Raw genomic sequence first — 18898 nt, 5'->3', positions numbered from 1 at the left:
CTTTCTTGAAACTGCGTTTCCCGTCATCCCCAACGATGTTTTTGTACTCACGCATGCGCAGATACCAAGTTTAGTACCGTCTTGCAGACGTGTCTCACAAATCCGTCCACAAATTACAAATAACCACAAGTTGGTTCCGGTATTAATTTCAAAATAAAAGGAAATTTAAGGCGTCAAAAATGCGAAACCATGTTTTTTTTGTTTGTTTTTTGCAAAAATAATGATATTTTGTTACTTTTTGCAAGGATTGATTACTGAAACCTCCAGGTTACCATGCTGCAGCTTGGAGGAAGTTATTTCCGGTTTGTAAATCGACCTGAAGAGCGTGTTGCTTTAATAATAGTGTACCCTAATATAGACCCTGAATTATGACCTAATCGCAAGGTCCAATCTGTGGAAGGAGCTCTCATTTAAAATCTAGTTATTGTATTACTCCAAAACATACCCTGCATGTGGTGCGATTTACAAAATAACACTGTGCTCAGTTAAAACTTAACAAACGTATTAATAACTAGGAAAACATCTTGAATTTAAAGCAACTGGGTTACATGGCAATCTAATTTGATGTTTTTTTAAATACCTGCGTGCACTTTTGCTCTTATTTTTTGTATCCACACCGGAACTGTTGCCGTGCTTGTCGGGATCTTTACCCGGATGGGGGAGTAATAAAATTAACAATAAACACATATCGTATGCCTCCGACAAAGTAAAGGTGGTCTGAGAGGCAGGTTCGGCTGTCACATTATCAATGAGACGGTTTTTCACCGGAAGGCATCGTTTGAAGCTTTTCCGTCGCTGACAGCTGCTGTGAATCGGAGAAATGGAACATATCCGAACGCCTAAGGTAGCTAACATTTTTAGCTAATTTCACATAGATGGGATGCAGTCAGCAGCCCGGCCTTGTCCTTCGGGGTATGTTTGTCAGTTTGTCGTGTGCCGTACATCGATGTTTTTAGCCCAGATTTACTTGGATCAATCCACCAGTGTGAAGGCTGGCAGGTGTCACCAGCAGATTGGACTGCTTGGACGTGACGAGCATCGATGAGCTGTTTGTTTGTTTTTTCCTCCGTGCAGCAGACATCTGCGCCTGCTGTTTGAAATGTAGCTGCTTTCACGCCCTGGTAATGCTCAACTTAACGCTGATTTATCGAACCTGCATGCTCATCTGGCTTAGTCCACAAGGAGAAATCAAGCTGTACCAAGTCATAACTACACGTTGACAAACCTGTCGGGAATGTCCTGATGGCCGTGTATCTGATAGCACTCACACCACATCTGATCACTGCAGGAATGACCTACACATGCAATCAAGTCCTCGCATCAATGGCATCAACTAAATGGTTTAGTGATCATCAACTTGAAGGCAAACAACTCAAAATAAGCAAGAATTGAAGGCTGATGCAGTGCAGTTTTAGCAATGCATCAATGCAAACTGTATCACATGCAGCAGGTGGTCTCTGATTTGTAGGCTTCAGACAGTGATGCAGTTCTAATTGTTTGCAAAGAGATATTTCATATGACATATTACTTTATAACACAACAACGGACAATACCAAAACATGTCAGTGTCCATATCTGTCTGTATTTCTGTCTTTATGGTTTAGGTGGTTGTCCCTCACAATTTACTATTCAAACCTTTTCCTCATGGGCTTCTGTAACTCACAAGCAGGTGGCCCGTGCCTCCTCATGCTCTGAATTTGTGTTTGAGCAGGATTGTTCACTGAAAGGTACGCTTCATTTTACCCTGTTTGCAAGCAGACTTTAGGATAATGATATTTTCTAGTTAGTAGCTACTAGAGGAGACCTCTACCAAAGTCAAACAACATAAACTGAACTAAGGAGATGCCTTGTATGCAAATGTCATATGAAGCCATTACGTCATATTGTACATTACTGCCTCCTAGTTTGAGGTATCATTTTACTTGCTGTTCTTAGGTAACTTGATTGCCAGGAATCCATGTAAAGTAGGTGTGGCATCACTGTCTAAAGCCTTGGTGTGCCTTGGTAAAACCAGGCAACACAAACTCTGTTAGGCAATTTTTAAGTTGGTCACTCTCTGCCAGAAAGAATCTGAATAAGGGTTCACTTATGAAAAAAAGGGAATGTGCATTCACATTACCTTGACGTCAAGCTTAGATTGCATTATTTTTCTCATTAAACTCCGTATGAGATGGAATGAGGTCTTGTTTCACCCTTTTCGACACTCACACATCTCACTCATTCATTCTCTCGCAGCTGACTTCCTGTATTGTATGTGTCCTGAACTCTGCCTGTGTCCTGCTGGTTGCTGGGAGACAGAGATAGGGAAAGAATTGACCGTTTCATCATATCTTGATGCTTGATGGCAACAGGAAAACGGAAACAAAGGAGAAGTCTGAGTCAGCAGGAGAACCAGTGCTGCGATTAATCATGAATTTGTACAGTTAACAGCGACAGCAGCAAACAGTCCAGTAGCCTTTTGGCCACAGAGGAAGTGTGGCTGGTAAAGATCAGCACAAACTGTTTCACTATACTTTTTGCAACAGACATTCTCGGAACAACTGCCCACCAGGTGTGGACTGACCTTGTTCAGCCATTTGATATTTATTCAGAAATGAAGTAATAGACAATATGTATATACTATTGGGTTAGGGTTAGTACATTTATTATTGACTGAAGTTTCTCTGCCAAACTTGTTAATCAGAATGAAATGAGCATTCTGACCACCAGAGCCTAGAAAAAACAGTGGAGCACAACTTACTTCCTATGTGAAATCTTGTGACTTGTGTAAATGTTCTACTATTGAGTATATTGCTGATGTGTTCATGTCCATGGGTGGATTGGGAATAGAGGTACTGCATAAACATAACGAGGCTACAGCTCAGTTTAACAGCAGATATTTTCAGTATCAGTAGGGAAATGAAAAAATATGAATAGATTTTTCACTTGAGTTCGTATGGTTTGGTTAAATTATTATTCATTTATCATAACTGATACATTATTCAGTGAGTTTCATTATTCAACCTTTTTTTTTCCTCTTCCATAACTAGGTGTTGTGCCAACTTGGAGCCAGTGCCAAGTGCTACTAATTTTGTAACGTGTCGCTCCTGCTTTCAAAATCAGTTTAGCATTTTTCAGTATACCATGAAAAAGTTACAACCAGGTGTAGGGGGTAATCTTATGGCGAGCTACCTGCCGATTGACGTTGGTATATCTCGTTTGAATGTGTTTTGTTTGTAGGTAGAGCAGGTGCGACTGTTGGATCGTTTCAGCAACAAATCCACCCCTGGAACACTGTACCTCACAGCTACACATCTCATCTTTGTGGAGAGCAGCTCCAACAACTCAACCTCTGCTGGTCAGGAGATCTGGGTGAGTAGTGTTTGTGGTGCCTGCTTTCTGCCAGTAGGACAGAGTTTACCGTGTCATACTTCACCAAGTACATAACATATAGCTGCAGACACTGTGACTGTACCTTTGGGACTTCATTGGAGAAAAAGTGCCAGGTGTTTCATATGACACTCATGCAGCCCGGTGACTACTACTCCATGTGCCAATTTAGCAAGTCAGAAGTGGGATGACATCATTTTAAGCACACTAACCCCTTTGGGTAATTGAGGATGCTTTAAGCTCAATGTGGACCTGTTTTTAGCATTCCAATTAATTTATTTTAGTCTGCAGCATTTTATCCTTGCACTCCCATACTGGAGTTTTATTCTAATCTGCAGCCAAGCTTTGGCATGAGTTTTGTATATTTGTTAAAGCTGTACAAAGAAAAAATAATTGAGTTGATTGACAAGTGAGTCAGTCCAGGCAAAAATTAGAGCTGTTCTCGTCAGTTCTCGTCACTTCTCGTGGCATAAGGAAGTCTGTAATCTCATAAAGATGGGTGTCTAAGTGTGTATCGTTAACAAAAACAGATTATGCAATCCTGTCTGTGCTAAAAGGAAGTTGAGCAGACATTCAGTATCTCCTTGTACAATAATAAGGTGTCTTGTTTGGCTTCTGCTTATGCGTGAGTCTAAAATATGTGTTTTTTCTGCTTCCACTTGAAATTGGATTATCGTTCTAGCACCATGAGAATTTGGCCCATAATGTCCACCACCAATAGGCATCCTGATTTGGTGGTGATGTCCTTTTTAATGTTACTATGGCAATGTATCAGCAGTGTTAGGCTGTGAGAGAAACATGCAAGGAATACAATAAGTTGGATGATGTACAATACAGTTATTATGGGCCAGTGGCAGTAGTCTGAGGCTTGGAAATGTTTCGCCGGGATGTGAATGTGCAAGAGTTTCTGTTTTGTGTGATGCAATTTTTAACCCATGATTTATTTTTTTTTTATCTAGTTCTGTTGTCACATTGCACACATAGTCAGAATTTAACTGTTTACCTTCTCTTCACTGTAATATAATGTAGATATCATAATTATAGTAATTAATAATAATAATAATGTTAACAATGCCACAGTAGCTAATCTGCACTGTTGCTGTGTGAGCATGGTATTAAATGAATTTTGCAACAGGGCCTCCACCCTGACCATCCCTCCAGCTTATGGGCTTTTGGGCTTGGTGAGACTCGCAGTGTTGTCTCCTACTGTTTCCCAGTATTTCTTTGTTTAATCTGTCCTGTTTTTGTGCGTAGTTACCTGTATCAAACGGTAATGCATTGTATAGTTGTATAGATATATTTGCATTGTGGAGGCAGTTTGTTGTGATTTATTGTACTCAATAAAATATGAAGGGCAGATACTGTCTGTTTCCACTGCTGATTAGAGCAGGATTTACAAGTTCCATGCAAACACCAGCTTGGCATTACACATTTATGAGTATTTTCTGACTTTATTATTTATTTATTTCAGTTTTATTTCTGATGCAGATGTACTGTCCATCTTTCTGTACTGGCCTCATTTTCTATACTCTATGTTTTAAGTACCCTTGATTCTTGTTTACTTATGTCTTATTTAGGGGATTTAGATGCAGCAGCACCTATAAAGGCCTTCGAGGCACAAATATTATGAGCACACTCTCCTCATTAGACGGATATCTATGTGCAGCAGTTGAGCCACTGCCAGGCTGATAATTTAAGATTAGTCAAAAAGAGCATTTTATACACAATGACATTCTTTCATTTTAATTTATGGTTTAGTTTTAGCTTAGTTCAGGTGCAGAAAATATTGAGAAGTTTTCAGTTTTCAAATGACCGTTTATTTTCTTGGTTCCTAAAATCTTCCCTGTCATGCTAAGCATTCAGCTTGACTGTCTTTTCCTGGTATTCACTGAATACTAATGATCTCCAGTCACATACAGACTCATATGTATTATATGGGTATACTTTGCACGTAGCACATGGTTAAAAGCACTTAAATTTATAGTAATATGCTGAAATTAATATATTGATTCAATCAAAATTATCATCTCCTGTTCCTCATTCCTCTGTTTCCTGCTTTCCCAAAGATTTTGCATCACCATATCGCCTCTGTGGAGAAGCTCTCCCTGACCACAACAGGCTGTCCTCTGGTCATCCAGTGTCGTAACTTCAGGGTGGTTCATTTTGTGATCCAGAGAGAAAGAGACTGCCACGATGTCTACAGCTCACTCCTGCGTCTGCGCCAACCTGGTGGGTTTCAGCCTGTCTGTCTGCCTCTCCCCCGCACCCTTGCTTTTTTGCCCCCTCCTGTTTTTACCCATTCTGTATTTTTCACTGGTACTTTACATCGACATATTTGTTTGTATTTGAGGCCATATCTGTTTTTTTTTTTTTCCCTCCTCTTCACAGTATCCTATGAGGAGCTGTATGCTTTTTCATACAACCCCAAACAGAATGACCAACAGAGAGAGGAAGGATGGCAGCTCATCGACCTGGGGGCAGAGTTTGAGAGGATGGGCGTCCCCTGCGACCAATGGCAACTCACTGATGTCAACAGAGACTACAAGGTAAACAGTTGTGTACAGCTGTCTTTAGCGGGAGTATAAGTGAAAAGAATTCTTTATTTTAGCAATTTTATGTCATTCTTTGTTTGCCTTTGATGTTGAAGCCTCGTATGTGCTGAGAACAAGAAGAAACACATAGTCTCTACAATGTATCAGTATTTCTTGTTCAATTTCACAGCCAAGATGTGAGAAGTTATAGTTAAATCTGCAGTGGGCCAGAGTTTTACACTGCTCTTTTTATTGCATTACATCCTGCATAATAAAATGAATTAACTCCATGGATTATGTCAGCGGACTTGCTTTGAATATTGTTCACACAAATAAAGTGTAAGTAAAATGTAAGGCTGATTTAGCAAAAAAAAAAAAATGCTCCCAAAAGGCACTAAACAAGCCCAGTAAAAATTGGAATTGCTGAGTATTTGCTGAACTTTGGCACCTTCTCTCTGTGCAATAAGCTTCACCTGCCACAAAGAAAAAAATCTCCAAAGGGTAGGCACTTTTTTATCTAGCTGTGGTGCATACTTTTGTAGTATGCAGTTGCGTTTTTTTACTTTTAAGTTCAAAAGCACTTCAATTGCTTAATGCAAACATTGCGCAGGCTTGTCAGCTCAAACATTAGGTTGTGTCATGATATCCAGGCTGGTAATAAAGGTGTGCTCACAGGACACTCGTTATTATAGTATATAGGACAAATATATTCCATATTGACAAGCAAAGCTTCAATGCAAAATCAAATGTTTGTCTCTACAGAAAATTGATATAGAAGAAGAAGAAGTGATTTCTCATAGGAAAGTGCAGAATATTGTGGACCCCAAACACAGTTGTAATATTAACATGTAGACTTTTCAGTGAGCATCATCTTTTTAGTGAGTGTCTGATTAATGACTGTTGTAATCTTCATGTTTCAGAGCACATGTGTCTGCGTGTGTCATTGCATATGTGCTGTTTTGTTTCTGGTTTTCCAGGTGTGTGAGACATATCCACGTGACCTGTATGTCCCCATCACAGCCAGTAAGCCCATCATTGTGGGGAGTTCCAAGTTCAGAAGCAAAGGCCGGTTTCCTGTACTCACATATTTCTACCAGGAGAAAAAGGTACTTAATAAATGATATTAAACATTCACAATGTGTTACATGGCAAAGGAGTTGTCGCTCTGTTTTATTCTAAGTTTGGTTTGTCATGACGAGAATGCCATTAAAGGTGTTGCACAGTATAAATATAAAAAATATTGGAAGGCATTTTCACTGGGCAATATTCATAAAGATAACTGTGTAGGAGCTTAAGTGAGCACACGCTGCACTTACTTTTTTGAGGTCTTCCTCAAATAGTATCCACAAGGTGACAGTAGAGGACAGGCTACTGAATTACTGATACTGAAAGGGCCTATTCTCTGGGTTGTAAGCCTATGCTGTGCAGATTTCATGGCAATAAGCACATTGCATTATACAAAACTTGATTCTACAGGGAAACTCATAAGGTGTCCAACATAGAAAGGATTTGTGCTCTGCGTGCATGGATGGGCTTGACAAATGTCACGGAAATCTGCTCATTACAGTTTGATGGTTCTTGTGAAATATAAATATGGAAATTCTGCCCTTTTATTTAGTTTGATGAACAATCAGGGCCAGGGAAGGGTAACCAAGTTTTATTATGGATCACTGTTTGAAGCCCAAAGAATGTCAGGGGGAAACCTTGAGTGTACTTGTCAAGGCCATGTGTTCTGTTTAAAAATGTAATTGGGGCTGATGAACAGATTCAACTATTACAAGGCAACACAAAGCAAAACTATATCAAACACATATTACAGCAATGTAGCTAAAGAAAAAACTTCAATCAGCATCATCTCTAGTAGCCTGTTTGAGATGATGAATTTATATTGAAAAGATAAGAAATCTCTGCCTTGGCCAAAACAATTTTACATGTGCTTTATATATTCCACATTTTCCAAAGAGACTGCTTTTCTATCCTGCTTTTCTGTGTCACTTTATCTTGGATTGTGTTTCATTTTTCAAATTGTCTGAATCTGACTCCTAACAGTGGTTTGGCAAAACAAACAGTCTGCACTCTGCAATGAATCTGTGTTTCTTGGCATAAAGAGTAGACTGACTACAAGCACCTGCTATATACTGTAGGTCATGTCAATGGTCCATGAAAGGTGATAGGATGAAACACAATGCTCTCATTTCCTGTTTGAAGAACAAGTGGTTTTGGATTTATCAGATAATATTAATGTTATAATCACTTTGAACTTTGGCTGTTAAATTATCGATGAGATGCAAAGAGAGGGAATGATTGTGGGCCGTTGCTTTGGTTGTAGGTTGTAGTAACAGTATTTTGTTGGGGTTTTTTTTTTTTGTTTGTTTGTTTTTTGGGTTTTTTTTTTTTTTATTTCTCTTCCTGTTTTAATTGATATAATCTATTCACCCTGACAGGCAGCAGTGTGTCGATGCAGTCAGCCACTCTCTGGGTTTAGTGCACGATGCTTGGAGGATGAGAGCATGCTGCAGGCCATTAGCAAAGCCAACCACAACAGCCGATTTGTCTACGTCATGGATACCAGGCCGAAGGTAAGGTTGTCGTAGCCAGACAAAGAATAACATGCCCCCAGTTCATTAACATTGCTAATTTCTAATGAAATGTTTTTGAACAAAAGAAAAAAAATTCTGTATTGGTGAAAACTCAATACAAAGTTATTTTTTACCCTCCATTAATATCGGACAGCCGTGAACTCAGGTGTGTAATTACTACATAAGAAATGTGAATACAATTAGCAGAGTAGCGAAAAGGATTTGAGTAAATCCTGCTTAATGATCAGCCTCTCAGTCAGGATTTTAAATGAGTGCTGTTGTCTTTAAATGGAAAGAGACAAATATGTTAATGAGAACAGATAATGTAAGAAGTGAGCTGCTAAAATGCTGTGTATATATGACCACAGAGAGAAGAAAACACATTAAAGCCTGAAATAAATCATGATTATGCTACTCGGGATATAATGTCATACGGCAACATTTAATATCTACTTTGTGCAGGTTTTAGCTTCTTTGATTGATTAAAGCCGGTTTTGGTACAATCCAGCCGTATCCCACATTTTGACGTCATCGTGTTCTTTCTGTCCTGCAGTTGAATGCGCTAGCTAACCGAGCAGCAGGTAAAGGTTACGAGAACGAAGACAACTACTCCAACATCCGCTTTCAGTTTGTGGGCATTGAAAACATCCATGTAATGAGGACCAGTCTGCAGAAACTGCTAGAAGGTTTAACACTTAAGCATCCACATCAGCGCACCTTAACAGTTTTTCATATTATTTGAGACCATGAAGTGTTCTTTTATATATATTCAAAATGCAGACTATTAGTAAGTGATGAATGAGAATTTGCTTTCCGTTTTTGAATGTGTCTCTCAGTGACTGGGACTCGGTCTCTCTCCATGAGTGACTACTTGGTTGGCCTGGAGAGTAGTGGCTGGCTGCGGCATATCAAGGCTATTGTAGATGCAGCTATCTTTCTCACCAAGGTAATTTGTATTTATTTTTTTTTTTTTTTACCTTTTTTTTCTGAATATATATTTAATTATACATTAAAATCTTGATGATATTCTAGTGTTTTCCTGAAGGTAATATTTGACATCTTCCTACAAATGTTTTTGAACTGGCCACCTAATTATTTATATACTAATACTTATATTTTGCCCATGTCGTTGATGTTTGAGGACTCTTAAACAGTCTGTCTTCACTCTTGATCCCAGGCAGTGACAGGAGAAGGAGCCAGTGTGTTGGTTCATTGTTCGGACGGATGGGACAGAACAGCCCAAGTCTGTTCCCTCGGGTCATTGCTCATGGACCCTTACTACCGTACCATCAAGGGCTTCATGGTACCTATCTTGAACACACACACAGACACAGTCTGACAGCGGTTTAAAGGCAAAGTCACGACCCATTAATTGCTTACCCTTGCATTTGACTTTTAGGTACTGATAGAAAAAGACTGGATCTCCTTTGGTCACAAGTTTGCAGACAGGTGAGTTCTTTTGGTTGTATCAATCTAGAGACTGTTTGGAAGCAAACAGTCTTTTTATTTATATGCATTTGCATTTTATATTGTATGACTATGTATTACAGATAGACTCAGGGGTCAGTAACCCCTGAGTAACGTCAGTAAGATGTCCTTGAAGCGTACTGAATTAATCACGATAGTGCTTATTTAGTGGCCTAGCTGGTGCCCTTCCATTTAAATGAGATGTCTCATTATCCTGAGAGAAAAAATGATGGAATGACGATGATTTTATGATCTCTCATTATGTATTTGAATTGCGTCCTTGTAGGTGTGACCAGTTGGATGGTGACCCAAAGGAGGTGTCCCCTATTTTTACTCAGTTCCTGGAGTGTGTCTGGCAGCTGACAGAGCAGTTCCCACAGGTGTGTGAGCCACATGATGTGTATTCACAAATTTGCATTACTTTACAGATCTGTTGTATGTACCTTACATGCAGTGCAGTGTGTTATATTGTGTTGTTTTAATAATAATCCTTCTCTGTAGTCCTTTGAGTTCAGTGAGTGGTTCCTGCTGCAAATCCATGAGCATGTCCACTCTTGCCAATATGGAAACTTCCTTGGCAACAATCAGAGACAGAGAGAGGAGTTGCAGTAAGTAAACACACACACATCTCCAAATCATTATTTCACTTTTGCTGAAGAGGAAAACATATTCATCAAGAATGTTGTGCAGCTCTGTAGGTTGAGGTTGTTACTGCTGAAGGAGGTTCAACCAGTTTCTAAGTCAAAAGGTTCACTTACTTTTCAAAACACACACCCAAACCCTAACCCACACAAAAAAAACAAATAGTTGTCATGATTTCCCACACAGGGGTTTTATTGTACTCTGTGGGAAACACTCTATTTGTGATTATAGATTCACAGGTGTCTGACATAGAGGTCATATTCTCAAATTACATTGCCTGGTCTCATTATCTGCTCTGCTGTATGTTATCAAAAGATCAATAGAGCCAAACGATTTTGCACTTAAATAAGGCTGTTACAAAAACAAGTACCCATATCCCTGTTTTTGACTGTATATCTGTCGGCATGAATATGTTCGGAAGGCAATAAAAAAAAAAAAACCTAGAAGCAGTGTTTGCGTGAAAGAAGAGAATAATTGCACAGTGACGTAACATAACTGCTATGTTAATTTTCAAGGCTCAGAGACCGGACACATTCGTTGTGGGCATTTCTAATGAGTGAAAAGCAGAACTACTTGAATCCATTCTACAGCCCAGCGTTCTCTGAGCTCCACCCTGTGTTGGAGCCCTCGACCCTGCCTTACCATTTCAAGTCAGTGCCACCGACTACAAATATTTATTGATCTATATTAAAATTTTTGCTGTGATCTTATAAGAAATCGTATCTTTTGGTTTTTCATCATCCATCTCCAAGGTTCTGGAGGAACATGTACCACCAGTTTGATCGCTCCATGCATCCACGGCAGTCCATCCTCAAAACTATTCTGACCCTGAGGGAGAACAGCCGTAACGGAGAGAGCATGTTGCAAGCACTGGAGAATGTGAGTGCACTTACAGAGTTTATTTTGGAAGGCCATAATTAATAAAATCCTATTCCTACAGAGAAAAACAACCACAGTTAGGTTGTTGGGCTTTTTTTTCCTCATTATTGCATGATCATGATTTCATTAACACGTGGATAATCAAGTTGTTGTTTTTTTTTTGTTTGTTTGTTTGTTTGTTTTTTTTCATGTGATATTTGACAACGAAATATGCCAGAACAAGGTGACATTTATTCAGAAACAACAAGATAATGGTATCATTACTGCTGTCTTGAAATTGGATAATAGCTGTACTGTGGTCTTCTCTGTCTGTCTGTCTGTCCAGAGGCTGCAACAGCTCGGAGTGACTCCTGTTGCAACCTCGGAACCCCCTGCGCCTCCACCCACCAGAGATCAGCGTTCAAACGCCAACACTCTCCCACCGCGTCCCGATTCCCTCATCCTGGGGGCACCCATCAACCACAAAGAAGTGCAGCGGCAAGTGGAGGAGGATGGGCAGGAGGAGGTCGGTGAAGAGGCCATTGAGGGCACCGACACAGAGCGCACAGTAGAGGGCAGCAGTGCCACTGAGAGCAGAAAGCAGAGGTACGGAGAGCTGGAGGGGACATACAATAGTGAACTGGCCAAAGAAGAGCCAGCTGTCGTCAGTTTGGAGTTCGGAGTTGCACGCATGACCTGCTGAGACCAAACAGGAGTATTACGGGGAAGGGACAGGGGACTGAGAGAGAAGGTTTAGTAAAAGTGTGTGCATGTCAAGGCGAAGCTGTCATTCTGTACGTGACTGCTGGTTAGGCAGAGGTCCTGAATGGGCCAAGTGGATGAAGTTGTATGTCTGTATAGTCTAAATTTATGGCAAGTCTCATTATTATATCATATATAACACCTATAGGAAAAAGGCTGTTTTTTATGAATGGTGAAAAGCACTATAGGGAGGTAATAAATAGAAAAAAAGAATAAATTCATCCGAAGAAAATGGTGAGTCTCTACTTTGTTCAGATGTCTAACCCATATTGAAAATGTATGGTCATGATGTTCCTAACAAATCATATTTCTCTACATGAAATCCCACAAAATCACCGTTTTTGGCACCACAAATATTTCATTACATCCAAAGGCTTGAGTCTAATGTAATCTGAATGATGGATGTGACCTGAGCTGATTTTGCTCCAGTTGGACTGAAATGAAAAATCACATTCTGTATCATTAAAGATAATCCATCATAGCAAATCACTCTAAGCCAAATTTTCAGCCTTACCACCAAATGCATCCAACCAAATGTTTGGTTTTGTTTTTCAGTTGGCAGCAAGCATTTCTCTTATTTAACAATTGATCTGACAACTGACCTGGTTCAGCTGTCAACTGTTGCGCTCATTGACCATTTAATCCTGTTCTACCTCTCAGATTGATCAGATAATCCAACTTCCTAATGTGCATTGATCCCAAAATCCTATTGGTCTGCTCTCTCTGCCATGTCAGTGGCTTATGATTAATGACAGCTGGCCGTTATTATGGGCCACTGCCAAATGCAAGACACGTTTGCTGGACTTTATAAAAATAAGAGCATTCTTCCTTAACTCAATTTGGGGGAAAAAAAAAAACAAAAAATACATTTTCTTTCATTCTTATTTATATGCTGTTAAATTAAAAAGCACAACCCAACACATAACACATGGCTTACTATGGATGTTAAAATACTTTTTAAAAAGCATATCTATGTAAAATATTGTAGAACCACATAATGGAATGGAAAAAAAATAATTGGGCCTTGTTTGGTCATTGCTATGTCTTGAAACAACCTTGGGGATGTCGAAACTGAATTTAGGGCAAAAGTTGTAATTTCTCATTTATTTTTGAGTCAGTCTATGTTTTGGCTTAGCTTTTATGAGCCAAGAGCCTAATAATTTTGTGTTTAGGCTTAAATTGTAAAGTTGCTTCAAATCAAAGCTCAGAAAGGATTTGGTCTTCACTGAATTTAACTTCTTGCACAAGGAAACATTTTCCCCAATCAGAGAGACAGCAGGTCAAACCTGGATGACATCAGAATGCAAAAAGGAAATTTGTGTTTGTCCTTGGAAATATGAACCCTCATTTCCATGATACAAAACACCCTCTGTTATTTGTGTTTCCTCTTATCCTTGTTTGTGAACTGAACATCCCCTTTTGCAACTTTTATTAGTTTCTACACATGCTGGAGAAATATTTGGAGTTTTGTACTCACACATTCATACAGCCATTGGACGAATGAGGAAATCATCAATATCATCAAATTTGTGAGAGCCGTCAAATCATCAATCATCAATATTCAGTAATTAAACTTGCAGTGAAGATTACCTGACAGTGTAATGTGGCATAAAGTCTGACTATCCAAAGCTCCTAACTCTTGTGTTTATTTGAAAAGAGGCATGAGAAATGTCAGGAGTTATCTTTTCAGAATTTCAAATGTGTTCTGACTTTCCTGTATCTTTTATCTGTTGTTCTCTCACAAGGCTTATTTCTATATTTAACAGGAATTTTAAACATTTTTAGAAACCGAAATTAAAAGCTTTAATGTCATAGTATTGAATATAACAAAGTTACACATGCCCTTCTAGTAGGTGCTTTAAAAGCAGTCAAAACATAGAATAAAATAAAATTCATGTAAGAGATGAAGCAGATAGGGACGTTATAATAAATTTAAGGGAACTTTTGCATTACACTCATGAATCTGTAAGAAAAAAGGGGATTCTAGTCTAGTCAGACAGTGTAAAGGCAATTCTATCATCTACATCATTCAAGCTGCTAAATCACATATATGAGTTTGTGACACATTTTGCATGCGAGCTCACCTGTAATGCTACGTGACTGCTGCCTGCTGCAGAAGGCAGCCTTCCTGCAGCCTCCTTGTGCACATTATCTCACATTAAACATTGAGAAGTTTCTTCCTGAGACGAGCTGCCGAGGGCTCTCTGAGGGTTTTGAATCATTCAGCTGCGTATTGCATGCTATGCTGGTAGAACGCCACTGAGAGCAAGGAAGGAATGCTGTACCTACACTGAACAAACAAACGCATCCATTCAAACATTGATGCACATGCAAAGGACAGTAGGCTTGGAGTTCAATATACTTTGCATTTAACTCCCTGTTTCAAAGTTGCTAACTGGTTGGAAAAACAGAAAGACAAGCATTCAAATGGGATACTTTTTACACGGAATTCTGCCAAATAATAATAAATAAATATAGGAATTATTATGATGATTGTTGTGACTTTAATTTCATGTTATTTTTGTTAATTAATTTATGCAGTGTATGTGAATAATAACTCTCAATCACACATTGTTGATTTTATAGGTTTGCTTACTTACTTGGGTGTACTTACTTGTACTTGGGTTACTTGGGTGTCTTAACAGTTGGTACCACTCGCTGTCTATTACCAAAGTAACAAAGGAGCACAGGAGGTAATCCCAGGGGCTTTAGTACTCTACACATACATACACAAACATGAACATGTGTGCTGACACACACACAATAGCTTAATTTAATCTGTAGCTGGAATACGATAATGGAATGTGTGTGAACGGTTCCTGCATAGCAATGATGGAGAAAAAGAATTCACCACAGCTGAATCACGGTGAGAGAGGTGGTTGGTGTATTATCATGGATGTAATATGTGTGTCAAATGTATATTATTGACTTTGCTGTTATTTCCTTTGAAAGGATTTATAAATCATCACCACGCTCACACACACAAGATCCCTGTGGCATAACACATTCCCTACCCCTGTGCTCAAAACCAAAAATCTGTCTTAACACTCAAAACACTCTTTCTATTTGTTCCCACATTGACACAAATCCCAGTGTGTCAATATAGGTGGGGGTCAGTGTGTGGAAGTCCCTCACCAGGATACACACATGATTGAATCTGATTAGAGGCTAATTCAACAGCACAATAGATTAAAACTTGGAGCTCAAGCTTCCCCCCCTGCTGACTGGCTCTCGGCAGGTGTTTTTTTTTATCACCTGCAAATGATCAAACACCCGCTGACATGACTGATTTGGCTGTGCGACTTCAAGCTCATTAACCCAGCAGCAAAGTTCAAGCTATTGAATTTGTCATGTAAACACATTCGTCTCATTATCTCTCTTAGTGTGAGGGCGCATTCAGGGGGAAATCACTCAGCTGGACCTTGCTCATTGCGCATTTGTCAGCAGTTTGGTTTGAGTTGAATGAGGCGGGGAAGAGAGGCAGACTGTGTATTTAAAACTGATCATGAAACTTTTAAAGTGAACTGACTCAAGACAGTCAGATAATTGAAACTGGGTGATATGTGTCGCTCACTGGTCCCTTATGTCTCTGTGACTTTGACATTCAACTCTTGTCTCCTGTCAGGTCAATTCACTTCCCATCCCTTCTCATGTGATCACCTGACCCTACCCTAAGGTGTTGCACCTGTGTCCCATAGTATCCTCGGCCTCAGCCATTTGACCCACTTCAACTTGTTCCCTTTGTGAGAGCCGTCAAGCTTTTGTTCCTGTGTAAATATTTCCAATGAACCAGCCCGCTGTCAGTTTCTGCCCCAGGCTTTAACCTTTTGCTTGCTGGTTTTTCTGTTCGACAACCTTTTAAAATAAATACTGAAGTGCTGAGTGAAGTGCTGTGCTCAGCAGCGGCAATAAGTCAAGGTGCTTTAATAAATCACAACAACATGATGCTCTCAATTTGACTGGGGGCTTTTCTCAAGAATGTGACTTAATGGCCGCACCCAGGTGTAGAAAAGAAAGCTTATTAGCGCAAACTCTTCTGCCTACAAACTGTTTGCATCTCTAGATTCTTTCCCTGGGAGGTGCTGTGCTCTTTCAATTGCAAATAATGATATACATAGTTTGCATCCACCTAAGCCAGAACCATTCTGTGATATTTAATCTGGCTGTTTTAAATTAGTTTGGATCACTGCTTTTTTCTCAGGATGACTGTAAAGAGAATGAATGACTTCAGCTTTCAATTCTTTCATCATATTCCAAAAGTGTCCAAATTTGGATTTCATTTAGGCATTATTCATGTAATAAGGATGACCATAAGTGTCTCACAAGAAGATGACAGAGCTGGTATAGGCAGGCACGCTTGAAGGCTTCCTCTCTCACCCAGTTCAGTTCGTGCACTGCGTTCTGGGTTTAAATCAGAGAATTTTTACTCCGGCTAAATGATCCTGAAATAATTTTCCTCTCAGCTTTTAAGGGTTTTGTGGTTAACTTTTTAGATCTTGGTTATTTTTGGCTGCATTTTTTTAACAGATAAGAAATTACGCAGCATGGGTCCAAGCAGCATTTTTTTGTTGCAGAAAAGCCCTGCTCATCCCGGGTGCCCTCTTCAAAAAGCACAGCAAATGGGTTTTGTTTCGATTAAATGTTCAATATCTGCGCATAACTGCTCCCTCACTGCAGTCCGTGTGTAAAAGGATGTAGTTAAAAACTGCAGCAGAACATCAGTACCTCATATTGGCATTCTATCTTTTATTGGAAACCATTAAGGTGCCAACTGAACACCATGTGATAAAACCCCTATACACATTATTTGCAAGTACAACGTGTACATTATGTCCTCTTCCTGGATCAAAACCTGCTGCTCTGCCTTTTGCTCAGTTGACCTTTTTTTTTTTATATATATATTAATGTCCATCAACAGAAACTAGAACTTCAGCACCAACTAAGGGATAGTGTGACCAAACAGGTGGGGCTAGGTGGTTAACAAACTGGATTTTGTGCATCTAGTGTGGAAAGCGTCTGTATTCTCAATAGTTGCTTGTCTGCTGTATCTATTCACATAGAATTTTCAAGCTAATTATATGTGTATATACCAATGTTTTCCTCTGAGTGTCATATTCAAATTTAGTGTGGACAAAGAAAACTGCATTGTAAAATTACTGTGATTATATCAAGGAAAATCAACAAGTCTCTTCTCTGGCTACTTTTATTGTGAAACGCTTGAAATCCCCTAGATTGGTAAATAAATAGCTGTTCAGACTAATGTTGGCTATGTAGCTATAGCAAAATATTCCAATAGCCCATTTAGGATAACTAAGTTTCCTCCATACAGGTCTTAATACTTTCAGTATTATATCATCTTACCAAATAACATATTTATGCATCCATCCATCCGAGCTTTAATGCACTCCTGCTGCTATGTGCACATATTCTGCCATGTGCTTTTAAAATAACGTCAATATTTGCACCATAGACCTCCAGGCTGGAAGAGCACATAGGGTTTGAAAGCACATTTAGCAGCTATGTACAGGCAAAGTGAAAAAGAAAACGTCCTTTAACTGTCCCACTTAGAGCCGAGCTTCACTCAAGGGGCTGAAATGGGAACCCTATTTAGACAGATGGGTGTGTGTGTGTGTGTGTGTGTGTGTGTGTGTGTAAAGATAATAGGGTGTGGAAGTCTTCTGTTGCATGTGCGCATTGTCTGCCTTCTCTTTCACAGTCGAAAGACACAGAGATGAATTATTAGGGTTGTGGAGAAAGCACATGTTGCATTCCACAAAGCAAATCCCAGAAATATCCACCACAACCACTATTCTTGATTTACAGGGAGGAGCCATATTTAGTTTAGCCTCTTAGTTATCGCAAAATGTAAAGTTCAAAGTCAAAGGCTAGGCATGTTGGTATCATGCTCTACCACCAAATGTAACCAATCCAAGCTGCCAGATTAACGGCCATTGTCTGCAGAGTATTGAATATTACAGTGCTGTCCTGATATCCAATGCGTTAACAATGGGCAAGAACTCAAAAGCAAAATCCTTTGTCTCGCCTCATGATAGCTCGACCCTCTCGACAGTCTCCACTCATCAATCCACCAGCCATCTGCTGCTCCGTGTCAGCTTCAGTTCCACGCAACAGCCAGCTGACCTGCAAACCAAGCTGTAGGGCATTCTGCTCTACCTGACAACCAAGACTCTGGGTGACTGTCTGCTCAGCAGCCTGACCGGGCGACTGACTTGTGGGCTGGGTGGGCAGATTATCTTTCTTATTGGGGAAGAGCAGAAGGAAGATATGCTTCGCCGCCTCCCTCTGGGGAAGCCCTCAAAATGTGTGCATGTGTGTGTTGCCTTGGGTGGATGAATGCAGACATTGTTTGATAGCAGTGGGCTGGAAGAGGAGAGCCGGTGCCCACAGTGCCGAAGGAGGGAGGAGGAGGAAGAGGCGAGAGAAAAGGAGCCGGGGAGGAAAGGAAGGAGGGGAGAGGAGGCTTGTAAGTGGGTCGGGGTACTGGGGAGATTCATGGGGGGTTGGGAGGAGAGAATCGGCAGTAAAAAGAGCACCCACGGTGGATCAGGCTCAGCACGCAAAGCAGGATAAAGACTCACTAAAAATCTATTCTGTTTTACACTCAGTTCTATCATTTATTTATATTCCTATAAGTCAGAATCAATTCTTTCCTCAACATACAGTAAGACA

General features: G+C 39.8%; 1 protein-coding gene across 1 annotated transcript; it reads left to right on the top strand.

Annotated features, from left to right (window-relative positions):
• The first annotated feature begins 665 nt into the window (after nucleotides 1-665).
• On the top strand, nucleotides 666-13115 carry mtmr6 (myotubularin related protein 6). Its single transcript, XM_029528930.1, has 15 exons — nucleotides 666-844; nucleotides 3220-3351; nucleotides 5436-5598; nucleotides 5758-5915; nucleotides 6878-7006; nucleotides 8345-8479; nucleotides 9033-9165; nucleotides 9316-9425; nucleotides 9657-9782; nucleotides 9879-9928; nucleotides 10233-10326; nucleotides 10448-10554; nucleotides 11104-11238; nucleotides 11341-11467; nucleotides 11793-13115. Exons 1-15 carry the CDS (start codon nucleotides 821-823, stop codon nucleotides 12147-12149), a joined length of 1980 nt encoding a protein of 659 aa, XP_029384790.1. The 5' UTR covers nucleotides 666-820; the 3' UTR covers nucleotides 12150-13115.
• The last annotated feature ends 5783 nt before the right edge of the window (nucleotides 13116-18898 follow it).

This window comes from Echeneis naucrates, chromosome 20 (assembly GCF_900963305.1).
Source record: "Echeneis naucrates chromosome 20, fEcheNa1.1, whole genome shotgun sequence".
Lineage (NCBI taxonomy): Eukaryota > Metazoa > Chordata > Actinopteri > Carangiformes > Echeneidae > Echeneis > Echeneis naucrates.
The sequence above is the reverse complement of the archived record's forward strand: the minus strand, read 5'-3'. Positions and strand labels throughout refer to the sequence as shown.